This window comes from Mastigoproctus giganteus, chromosome 12 (assembly GCF_048544385.1).
Source record: "Mastigoproctus giganteus isolate SK-2022 chromosome 12, ASM4854438v1, whole genome shotgun sequence".
In the NCBI taxonomy this organism is placed as follows: domain Eukaryota; kingdom Metazoa; phylum Arthropoda; class Arachnida; order Uropygi; family Thelyphonidae; genus Mastigoproctus; species Mastigoproctus giganteus.
In genome coordinates, this window is record NC_143586.1 from 105,396,566 (window position 1) to 105,409,059 (window position 12,494).

A 12,494-nucleotide genomic window follows, 5' to 3' on the forward strand; every position below is an offset into this window, starting at 1 on the left:
AAAAACACCGTGGAATAAGAAAGTGTAAAAAGGCAACAACTCGACAGGAGTAAGCTCCTAAGCTTACTCCTGTTGTGCCGACACAACAGAGTTCCAGAGAAAAATACCGCACAATCCTTAGTATTAGTAAAGCTAGATGATGCAAGGACGCAAACGTTTTCTGCATCAGTCAAAAATAAAATAAATAATAATAAAAACCAAAATGAAACAGAGCTTGGGGATTCGATGATTACCCACAAGATAATCACCCAATTCTGCTCTCAATCTAGCCATATTCACCGCGTTGAGAGGTAACCTATTCCAATATTCGACTATCTGCTACTTATAGGTGCACTTCATGTGGTTCAACCTTCTGTTATTGCTGGAGATTTTATATTTGTGCCCTCTCTCAATGACAAGGGAGAACAGGCAAAGAAAATATTTTACTTAATCCTTTCAGTGGGAGATCTTTAAGGAGAGATCTAGTACGCCTCAATTAGTTCTCCCTTTAAATGTCTACTTTTCAGTCCACACCCTCTAAACCGTTCTTCATGTCTTGTGGAAAAGGCCAATGGAAATTCCTTCTTCCGTTTGGATAGGTTTCTAATCCAAGGACCTTTTCATATGGTGTGGGAGTACAGCAAAAGTTACAACCACTGTGCTACTGCGATACAACACTGTATGGGATTTAGGAGCATCAGCGACTAAGGCCATATTGCTATATTGTCTGTAAATTGTATGGGTTCTGAGGTCAATTTTCTGTTTGATGGACGAAAAATTCGAGTTTCCGGGAGAAAAAATCCTCGCCTAAGACCAACCAGAAAAAAAATTACAGTGGACGTTCCTTGTGCTTGCAAACCGGCTGGCCGAAATTATTTTTAAGAAATCCTAAGAAGGCCACGAAAATAAGAAAATACCAAAAAACTCAAATTACAGCAAATTCACTGACAGGTTACTGGTTACAGATCGGTTCTCAACGTTCACGAAGCAAATCTATATAAAAACAAGAGACTGTGCAAATTTTGGAGTCGCTTTTCAAAACAGGCCCTCGCAAGTAGAACACCGGTTATAGTTACCGTCCTTCCATACCAGGTGGAAAAGACTATAGTTAGAATCTCGTCAATGACAGAGGAATTGTTATGCACATTTTCATAGCGTGGCTGAATTAGCCGGTCTCAGGTGAGGGTTGAGTGGTTTCCCCTTCCTGAACTCAGTTTTTCTCATCGAACAAACCGAACGAGATATGAACGAAATTGCAGACAATATACTGACGCCTCATAGCCTTAGTTGCTCTGAGGCTGAACACACACGCCTAGTTTTCTAACCTAAGCTTTTAATAGTAATGGCAATTATTATTGCTATTAAACCGAACCGAAATTATCTAGTGCCGGATTGTAGGATGAGAAGGTGCCTTGATGACAGGGTAAAATATAATTTCAAAGCTATACGTGACACCGTATTCTCACTTGCAGAAATCGTGGATCTCTTCTAGCATGAGGGTCCCACCACTGGCAGTTTGCAGACGACTCCTATTCATATCAACAGAAATTAAGGTCATGAGACTCATCAGTCCTATAGATTATTGTAATGCATGCTGAACAACGATTGGGGATGGGGAAGCGGAACCAGAAGGCACAAAGACATCATTATGGCTTCGCGAGGGAAATCAAGAACACTAGGACCTGCACCTTGGACTTTATTGTTTATCCTATTTTGAATGATTAAGTTTAAAACAAAGCTAACCAGTTACTTCAAAATTTTCCCTCTTGTAGTCAGCGGCATATTAACTATTCCACATGCATCTTCAAGTGATGGAGGGCATCATCATTACTTCACGATAGCTGCTACATAAAAACATACTGAAGATAGTTTTAAATATACTTTATATATCACTGTTTTGTATAAGAGTATCACAATTAGTTCAGATGTCAATTTTTCTCTTCGTATTTTTAGAAGTGTTAATTGACACTGATGGAGATTGAAAAACTGTTAACGTAAGGAATTAATCATTTTATTATTTAATTGACACGCAAACGTTATTGATTACGTTAAAGTACGCATTTTAAACATGAAAATCTAATAAACACTACTGTTAATTTTTATTAGAATTTTATGAATTTTTAATTTTATCTGTCTCTATATGTGTGTAACGATCTGTTTATATTTATTGTTTTCAGGTACCGAGAAGGAGGACTTGGACTGCTCGATTCCCCCACCTTGGTGACCCCTACATCAATGACACCCCTTCTGTCTGCCACCAGCACATCAGTAGCTACGACCAGCTCTGTTTTGAACTCTCTTTCCGCAAAGTTACCCTCCTCGACAAATGGTTTGACAGACATCCCTCTCGCTCACAGTAGCTCAATGGCCACTTCTCCTCCCAGTGCGCTATCTCTGGGATCCCTGCCTTCAATAACATCCGCAGCTGCAATGAGAATGGACACGATTGTGTCTTCTGCCGGTGACTCTTCAGCTATGGAGACATCAACTTGAAGTTGTGCTGTTTCAAGTCTGTACTCGTTGGAAAAAATCAGGCATTGAGGCCTGGAGATTTTCAAATATAAGCAGCTCAGACGACTGTTGTGTATTTCATATCAACAGTGGACAACGGTCCGCTGAAGCCAATAGGAGAACTTCTGCTTGGTCATGGACATTGCGACCGCAGGATAAATGTGAATCAACCACTCCAGTAGAAGACCATTTGAGTTCCAGCATGTTCTGAACTGACAATAGGTCTTTACTGCAGACACCAATGGTACCACGTGAACATGTAATTCCGACAATTTGTGGAAAGCCACGACATCACCGCTATTTCGTCACCTGCGTTATGCTGGCTAGTTCTTTTCATCTGCGAAAGGCGGCTGGCTGGAACAGAGCATTATCGTTTCTTCCTTTGACGTGCAAAGAAATTATTTTTGTTACGTGCTCAAATTGTTTACCATCTAGTCTGTAATTATTGTGTCCTGATACAGATCGTTTGTAGACCTGTTGACAAAACTTAGGTGGCTTGTTAGAAATTGTAACAATTATTTTCATTTTTACATAGTTTTTTTTTCTTGTTTCTCGCCTCTTCGCAATTGTTGTCAGAAGACAAATGATAGCTGAGCCCATTCTTCTTTTTTTTTTTAAAGCCCTGCCGTGTTGGTGGGCTATAAATGTGTCATTATCATTTGTTTTTTATATATTTTTATTTGTCGTTATATGCAAAAACTAAAACGCGAGTATTTTTACTTTTATGACGTAAAACTCAACGATCTTCTTTTACGTTTTTAAGTGCGTTGAAGAACGATTAGATCTATACTATCAAAAATTCGATTTGAAGGCATTTAGTGAACAAGAAAAAAAAATGTATTGTATCTTGTTAGGTTTATCTCTCTCTCTCTAGCGCATTTATACTAAATGGAGGTAGTTAACTAGTAGCATTTAGTTTAGTTTGGTCACACGCTTTCTTTGATGCTAGAAGACATTGTTTTGTCTGTCGCTTACAGCTGCACGTACCGAATAACAGAGCCAGTAGCTGATATTGATATTTTTCCTTCACCTTATGGGCAATATGGACTGGCAGTATTTCCTGGTCGCTAATTCAGTGGTTAAATATACCTTTCCGTCAAGTGAAAACCATGAGATGAAGTGACATTACATTCTCTCAGCCCAGGCATATCCATTTGTTGTTGCTGTAGGTGGAGGGAAAAAAACTGTTGCATTTCCTTTTTAGGGCATTTAATTACTTTGTTATTTTCTTGTTGGTGTTTTGTAGTTTAAGTAACTTTTTTTTTTACGTCTAGTATGTCACTGTGTGATCAAGCCCCACCCGCCCCCTTCCTTTCATGAAGCACCAAGAACTGTGTAGATAGAAAAAAAAAAAAAAAAAAAAAATCACTGCGACCGATTTCAGCCGCCCTCCGCTGTTAATCAGCGCATGCGCGGCAATTGTCTGTGAAGTGCCATAGGGTTGTATCCCCCCCACGTTCCTAACACTGCCGCGATTCTAGTGTAGATCTCCAATCCCCCACTGCTGCTCATCACGTATCTACCTAACCATTAACCTAGTCCATTTTACAACAGTCTAATGTCAATTGTAGATGGCGCTGTACATACTTCCATAATGCAGTGTGGGTTTCTGGTCCGTATTATTGGTCAAGTGTTATCCTCTCAATGGTAATAATGGACTCGTTATAATAACACTAGAGATACCTCGCACTGCTCATCCATGGCGCCATGATTTCAAATCCCACTATTTTGCTTTCACACAGGAGAGAAAGAGAGCGTAATTCTTAATATTGACCACTTTGCTCAAATATTCTCATTACTTGGCACAGCACGATCCATGGAAGTAGTCCATGCAGTACTGTAATCTTTTAATCTACTTTGTACGAACAGAAAAAAAGAAAAAAAGAGGGCTGTGTTTGCTCACGAAGACGTACGCCTGCTTCATATTTCGTTTTTGCATTTCTATCATAAGGCCAGTGTTTTTCTATTGTTGTTTATATTCGTCTATTAACATAATATATTTTTGTTTTTTACCATTTTTAATATTGTGTCCCTCCCCCATTCCCTTAAAAACGAAAAAAAAAAAAAAAAAAAAAACCGAGGCGAGTACCATCCACATGTTGAGAAAGAGAAATGCAACATGAAAACCAAGTAGGCAACAAAGTAAATTTTAGGCTTAGCAAATTCTCAGAACAGATCAAATTAAAAGAAATAATGAGGGAGTTATAAAAACGTCTCGATCTTTTCTCACTCTTCTAGAAGGTAGGATAATAGTGCACAAAAGATTACTAAGCCCTGGGATGAGCTCAGTTTAGTGACAGTATTTTTAAAAAGTAAGGAAAAAACTATTTAAATTTTTTTCTTTTCTGTTTTGAAATTTTCAGATGCACCAGACAACACCGTAAGGTAGCTTCATTTGACAATCCGAAAAGAAACGGCTATCTCAGGGGTAATTAACAGAAGAGCCTTAATGTTACGTTTTCACCAGATTATTGACAAAGCATAATCATGGGGTGTGCGGAACACTTTGTACACAGTCATTTTTAGTCAGAGTTGTTCGGCAATTTACTTACCCGTGAGAGGTGTCTCGTCTACCGAATGTTTGCAAAAATTAACAGCCGTAACATTCACCCAAAATTCTCTTGGCTGTATAAATTCACTTCGTATGTTTTATAACAAAAATACAGTTTTTTGTTGTTGTTTTGCAGGGGGTGTTGTATCCCTGTTTGTCCAGCAACTCTTGTCTATGTGTCACTGTGTATCCGCATCATCGTTCCCAGAACTCATGTGATCTGCTGTTTTGGCTGCCCGTTCCCTCCCCACCCCCGTTTATTTTCCTTTGTTTTTTTATTGTGTCACTTATTGAAGAAGGGTGAACGAAACCCTGCTACCATGTGTATTACTTGTGGAACTGAAGCCTTCTTTCCCCCTCCCCATGACAACAGGACATGAAGCGTGTCATGAGGACTAACATGACTTGCTCAATTGTCCTGGAGACTTACTGCTCCATACAAGACTGACCACGACTGTAAACGGCTGGATATACAGTTTACTCTGTGTACATTTTAGTAAAATTAAACTATGATGTTGACTGGAATGTTTCTTTTATTTATTAAACCACTTTCACTAAATTATTCACATTTCCATGAAGTATTCTACAACGCTGTGCATGTTCTCTTTGAGCAACTCTTGGCGAAGTTAGAGGCGCTTCGTCAAGAGTTGCTCTGATGTTGCGTTGATATTGCACTACTCTAAATAAAAGCAATGAAGAAACGTATTGCTTTTTAAATAACTCGGAATTTCAAAAAAGAGAGAGCAGACGAAAGCAAAAAGTTGGTATAAAGGAAAGAAAGGCAGACATGAGGCCTGAAACACCCAGTCAAAACAGAAGAGGCCACTACAAACTATCAAACTCAACTTATATCAGGGTTGAAAAGTCTACCCAAGAGTTTCAATCCTTTTTTTCTTTTTTTTTTTGGTATCTCATCATTTGAAGCCTCAACAACCAAGTGACGAGATATATCCACAATATGTGAGATACGAGATGACGCAGTAAGTGAAGTTAATACAAGTTCAGAGCAAGTCTCTCGCATCGGGCTTTTAATAGCTTTAGTAACAAGAGACTTTTGCTCTGAACTTATGTCCATTCCACTTACTGCGCCATCTCGCATATTGTGGATATATCTCGTCACTGGATTGTTCAGGTTTTCATGCCTAACCTGCCTACTAATGGGATCCCAAGAAGGATTGAAACCTTGGTTCGGGATAGACTTAGAAGCTTTAAACCATCGAATTCTCAACTTCAACCTAATTTGAGGATGAGTTTCATGGTTTGTAGATGGCCTCTTCTGTTTCGACCGGATGTTTCATGCTTTATCTGTTTGCTCTTTCCTTTCTACCAACTTTTCGTTTTCTATCTATCAGAGGCCTCTTTTTTTTCACATTTGGAAGTTTTTTGGGTTTTTTTTTTTAATCCCAAAATTAAAACCTGGTTCTGGGTAGACTTGCCAACTCTCAGCTAAATTGAGATTGTAAGTTCGACCACATTAACTTCAAAAAGAATCGAAACCAGAATCCAGATAGTGGCATACACTTTAAATAAAGAGTAATATGGCCTCCGTAGCCGAGTGGTCAGGAGCGGGAGTGCAGTAGCACACGCTCTTTGAGTAGACCGGGATTCAAGCTCCTGACTGCTAAATACGGTTGATCTGAAAATCCGCACTGGACCACCGTGGCAAATTAAGGTCCATTTCCCTCAACGTGAATTGTTGAGGAGGCTTCCATCCTGCAGTGCAATACCACACGGCAACCCGCGGCGAAGCGCCTCTACAATATGAGATCGATGCACTAAGTAGAAAGAAAACCCAGTTTTTTACAGCTGCGTACAGAAAGAAGCTATGTCCGACATGTATTTTTTATTACTTTCTTATAGCTTTTGTAACCGGAGGCTTTTGCCCTGAACTTAATTATGTTTATCTTAATTTTCACTTTATTATTAATCTACTATTCCTAGACGAAGTTGACCTTTTACTAGCAAGGAGTCTTTCACTCCAAGTAATCAGAGCACCAAAGCAAGTAAGACTACGAGGCGAGAGTACCGAGTCTGTAAATTGTGCGTATTCTGTGGTCGATTTGCCTGCATGTTGATACGAACAACCAGAGCTTCCGAGCAAAAAAAAAAAAAAAAAAAAAAAAAAATCCTTGCTCCCATTGACGGGAATTGAAGCAGTGCATTTTACACCCGATGTAGGAAGAACGGCGATTATATCCACTGTGCTACACGCGAGGACATTAAATGAGAATAATCCAGTGTTTTTTGCCCACACAACCATTTAATAAAAACTCTTCATTTCTGTCATTCATCGATATTGAATTTTTTTTGCATTCCCATTAACTGAATTTAATTAGGGGAAATTAATGACATCAGTGGCATAATCCATCGGTAATCCAGCCATAAGTGGCATAATCTTGTATCTTTCAGTAAAGTCAATTTTTAATTATTGGCCTTTAACTTAATCATTGTTTTCGCCCAACTCAATCCTCTTCTGGAAACGTTACAGAAAATTCTGTTTTACAGTTAGAGAAGCACGTGTTACCAATTGTACATTAAAATTCTGGAATGAAATTGTGCTCCAATAACTCAACTGTTAGCTGGGCACAAAGTTTCGAGTTTTCATCGCTTGATGTTACCATACTGGTAATATGATCACGTTCGTCACAGTCGTGTTAGAACTATGCAAAAATGCACGCGATGTTTTGAGAATGTACGAAAACTCCCATCCCAAAGTGTACATTGAGATTGGAATACATTATATACTAATGTGCGTATGTTTAAATAACGGCTGACACTCCTCATCTTGTTAAATCCACATATCAACAAAGTCAAACACTTAGAAAATGAAAAATTATCCTATCCTGGAAGTTACGGAAAGTTGTGTCACAGATCGAGAAACACGTCTTAATCCCACTCTCCTGAATAAAAAATATCTCTAAGATGTGATATTCCTGCTGAGCCGATTTAACCTGTTATCTATGTAGAAAGCGAGAGATGATATTCCAACTTAATACAGATTTTAGAAATTAACTGCTCTTCACAGGATAAAATTATCACCAGATCATAATCGCACCCAGGATTTTTATTTGGGGAAGGGCGAGCATCAATGCGGTTGCTTTGACCTCGAAAGAAATTACTCGATATATATATATATTTTTTTATTTGATCGAATCTCTTTGGAGGAGGCTGAAGATCGATAGCCATATTGATATTCATGTATCGCTACCTCGGAATTACATACTTTTCCCTGCCCATGGGTGCGATCTTACCACCCTACACTAGAAGTTTTGGAGTCATTGATCACCCATCTCTAATCCTGCAGTAAGCTCAAATGAAAAGTCTAGCTTAAAGTTCCATCAGTGATGAATATGTAATTTTTCTGTAATTTATCAGTCCATCTCAAACGGAGATTGCAGGGTTCCGCCAAAAAAAAAAAATATTTTTTTTTTCATTCAAAAACTGATCGTTAGGGCAGAGCTTACAAAACTCACATTGGCACTATTGACCACCGAGCCCTTTGGCACTAGTCCGAAGAATCCGACCGACCCATATTCACTATGGACAGGCTGAACAAAAACTGTCCTATACAAGAACAGCGAATTTTGCAAAGTTCGTCGTTGGTACAAGCAATTCTAATCCACAGATATCAATTTGGATAAATGTCAACGAGTAGCCAGTCAGTGTGATATATCACAGAAGCATCATCTTATTCGAATTTATTTCAATTTTCACAATTCGAATATCCAAGCTCTTGAACGCATTGATATTCATGTGATTTTGGACAGTCCGGACACGCTTCGCGTATATTGTTATTAAGATTCGTGGACATGGTATTGCATTTGAAGAGATGCATACTGTGAAAAATATATACAGTGATAACCCAGTTTAATATAACCCAATAAAATATACAATAGCCCGCTATTGTATATTTTATTGGGTTATCACTGTATATATTTTTCATAACCATGGACCCCAGTACACCAGGCCCATTCGTTACAAGATATATACAGAGAAAAGGCAACGAATTGATGTACCAGCTATAATACACGGTATATGGATAACCTATATGATATGTATGAGGATGTGGTGTTGAAAAGTAAAGTACGCAGTGGGTTTCATTTGAGGCACGTTCGATTTTTTTTCTTAAATAATTTTTTTTTCTATGATAGATATTAATAAAAGTGAAAAGAAAAAAAATAAAAGTGGGTCCCCTTTAATTCGTTGCATGACAATTCCTTGTATGCGACAATTTGGTGAAAGACAGTTCGGAGTACCACACAGATCAGAAATTAAATGTTTTGGAGACTGGGAATGCAGAAATTGAGAAAAAAGAAATTAATATATTTTGGATCCATTTATTTTATATAAAAAGATTCACCCGATCTTTCTCATACACTGCTCTTAACAGTTCCTCTCCCCGTGTGAAGCATGGCTCCTTCCACAGGGGTGACCCTGTGTTCCCCTTAATTTCCGTTTACCAGGTGGAAATTTTCCTATCATCACTTTCTTTTCTCCAACAGTCACTCCGCACTCCTTTCCAATAAAAACTTCCAGAGTTTATATTTTAGGGGCTCCTCCTGGCAAGCTCAGGCAACGTCCAGGGTTCTCCCCAGCCAGAGATTTTATTAACACCAGTCGTACCTCCTCGTGGTAGTGGAGGGGGTGGTGATAGTCCACCAGGCGAAAATGTTGGGAAGGGAGACAAGGATCGCAGAAGAGAAAAGTCATAGGGCCAGGGCACCCAAAGTGGGAGGAGGAGATCACACTGTGTGGACATGCAGTGCTTCTCTGTTAGTAATCCCACACCGGCCAGGCCAACTGAAGCCATTATCTATCAACAAACTGCACATCATGCCACAGAAGGGGGGGCATGACGGGTGCAGGGAAGGGGAATTTCCTGGTAGGATTTCCCATTGGAGTCTAATTTGTGAGTCCCGTTAGAACAACACACACTCAGCCCAATTTCAATGTCATACTTGCATTTAAACAATTACAATCATTTTTTTTTACAACTATTTAGAGTCAGGCTGAATAATAGCACATAACACAACACTCTCTCACATATTTATTATCTTACTTTCATCATCATACAGACACAGGCGCTACCAAAAAACAACTACCACCAAGACACCACTTTTTTTTTTTTTTTTTTTAATACTAATCACAAATTCAGTCACCTCATGGTTTACACAGGTGACATAAAATTCACTTAGATTTATATAACTTAACCTGCACGAATAGCTAATTTAATTTTTACACACACACAAGTTAACACTTATAGGACATTCTTAGTCATTCCCCATTTTCACACATTTATCCTACTTTGGAGACTGAGAAAGCAGGAATGCAGAAATTGAGAAAAAAGAAATTAATATATTTTGGATCCATTTATTTTATATAAAAAGATTCACTCGATCTTTCTCATACACTGCTCTTAACAGTTCCTCTCCTCGTGTGAAAAATCCTGGATTTTTTTTTTGCAGGTTTAATGGACTCATAGTAGTAATAACAAATAATGCAAGAAAGCAAGGTTATATAGCATCAGCCAACAAAAAAAAAAAGCCATCCATACCCTCGAAGAATTTGTCTAGTTCTTCTTTGAATTTATTCAACTCATCCACTTCCACGACAATAGATGGAAGCCTGTTCCAACAATCGACCACCCGCTGGTTGAAGACAAACTACGACACATCTATCCTACAACCATCCTTCCTCAACTTGAATTTATGCCTTCCCCTGCGTGTGTTCAGTCTCAGCAAGTGGAAGAATAACATTAAAATTCAGCCAACGTAATCTATCCAAGGCTTTAAACACCTCAACCAGATCTCCTTGCAGTCTCCAGACGCTGCAATTTGCAGAACTGAAGCCTTTCTAGCTAAGAGCACTCTTGTTTCCCTTCACCAGTCTGGTTGCACTTTTCTGCACCCGCTCCAGCATATCTACATCCTACCTAAAGTGAGGCCTCCAGACCTATATACAGTATTTAAGACCTTATACAAAGGAATAATCACCTCCTTATCCCTTCTAGCAAAGTTTCTGTATATCATTGACAAAACCTCGTGAGCTGTCCCGGCAGTATGTCTAGAATTTCATGTCTGACTGCACAATTATCCCCAGGCCTTTTTCATTCTCCAAAATCTTGAGTATAGTGGAGAATGAAACACAGAGTTGGTAAGTTACTCTGGGGTTACTGCTACCCCAGAGTAACTTACCATATGCAGTACCCTGCATTTGGCAATGTTAAACTTCAACTCCCATTTCTCAGCCCATCGACCCAATTTTCCTAAATCTTGTGGCAGTAGCTCACCCTGATTAAATTTTGCTAACCACCCTGTCAACTTTTGTATCATCTGAAAACAAACATTAAGCCTGATAACCTTCATCGATAAATATTGAAAACAACAGTGGGCTCAGCACTGAACCCTGGGGGACTCCACTAATAACATTAGTCCAGGAAGAACAGTGCCCATTGAAAACTCTTCTTCTTGACGACGCCCATTGATAACTTCTTCCACTTAACTATCCCTTTATAAATAGCAATAACTTGCCCTTAATGCCACATTTCTCCAGTTTGTACAGCACTCTTATGTGTAATATCAAACGCCTTCCTGAAACTCAAGTATATGATATCAAAATTATTTTTTGTCTACAGTTCCTTGGTCACTGCATCACAGCATATTTACACAAGACCGCCCCTTAACAAATTACATGCCTTTCCAGATGGTCCTGCATTACTTTTTTAACCAATGATTTAATTAATTTTCTTTACGGAACAGACGTTAAGCTAACTGGTCTGTAATTACTCATGTTGTATTTTGATCTCCTTTATCAACTGGGAGACATTTGCACATCTCCAGTCCACAAGGACCTCTCCTGAATCCAAGGATGCTCTCATAATTATGGCTAACAGTTTGCTTACCTCCTTTTCTGCCTCCTTTAATATAATTGGATAGATTACATCCGCCCCAGGTGCCTTTGTTATGTCCATCCTCAACAATTTCTCCTCCACTTTCCTTTCAGTTATCATAAAGTCATTTAGCTCCTTGTTAGAGTTTGAAAAACTTCTGGCAACCCCTTCTCTAAAGAATTCATGTGTGAATGTAGATGCAAAATACCCATTCAATTTTTCGGCAACCTGAGCAGGGTCATCAACAATTAACCCATAGACATCAAGTGGCCCAATGCGATCAACCCCTTCCTTCTACTGTAAATATATACATAGAAATCTTTGCTGTTTTTCTTTGCGAAAAACTTCTCATAATCTGCCTTAGCTTGCTTAAACTCCTTTGTGACTTAATTACAGACTAATTTATATCTACCATATGCTTCTCTGTCGCCGATAATTTATATGCATTACATGCACTTTTCTTCTCTGCTACTTGTCTCAATAGTTCATCTGACATCCATTTAGTTTTATGTTTTTCTTTTAGTATTTCTTTGCTGATATGAAAATTCTAGTAGCTTCTTTGAT

General features: G+C 38.7%; 1 protein-coding gene across 11 annotated transcripts in view; it reads left to right on the forward strand.

The window, feature by feature from the left end:
- The window catches only part of LOC150077316 (uncharacterized), a 635,658-nt gene extending 632,525 nt beyond the window's left edge, over positions 1–3,133 (forward strand). For all 11 annotated transcript variants that reach the window (XM_090386756.1, XM_090386753.1, XM_090386761.1 and 8 more), the window contains one exon: positions 2,157–3,133. In XM_090386756.1, coding sequence (XP_090242882.1) covers positions 2,157–2,472 — 316 coding nt within the window. In that variant the 3' untranslated portion in view covers positions 2,473–3,133. The remainder of the gene's footprint in view (positions 1–2,156) is intronic.
- The last annotated feature ends 9,361 nt before the right edge of the window (positions 3,134–12,494 follow it).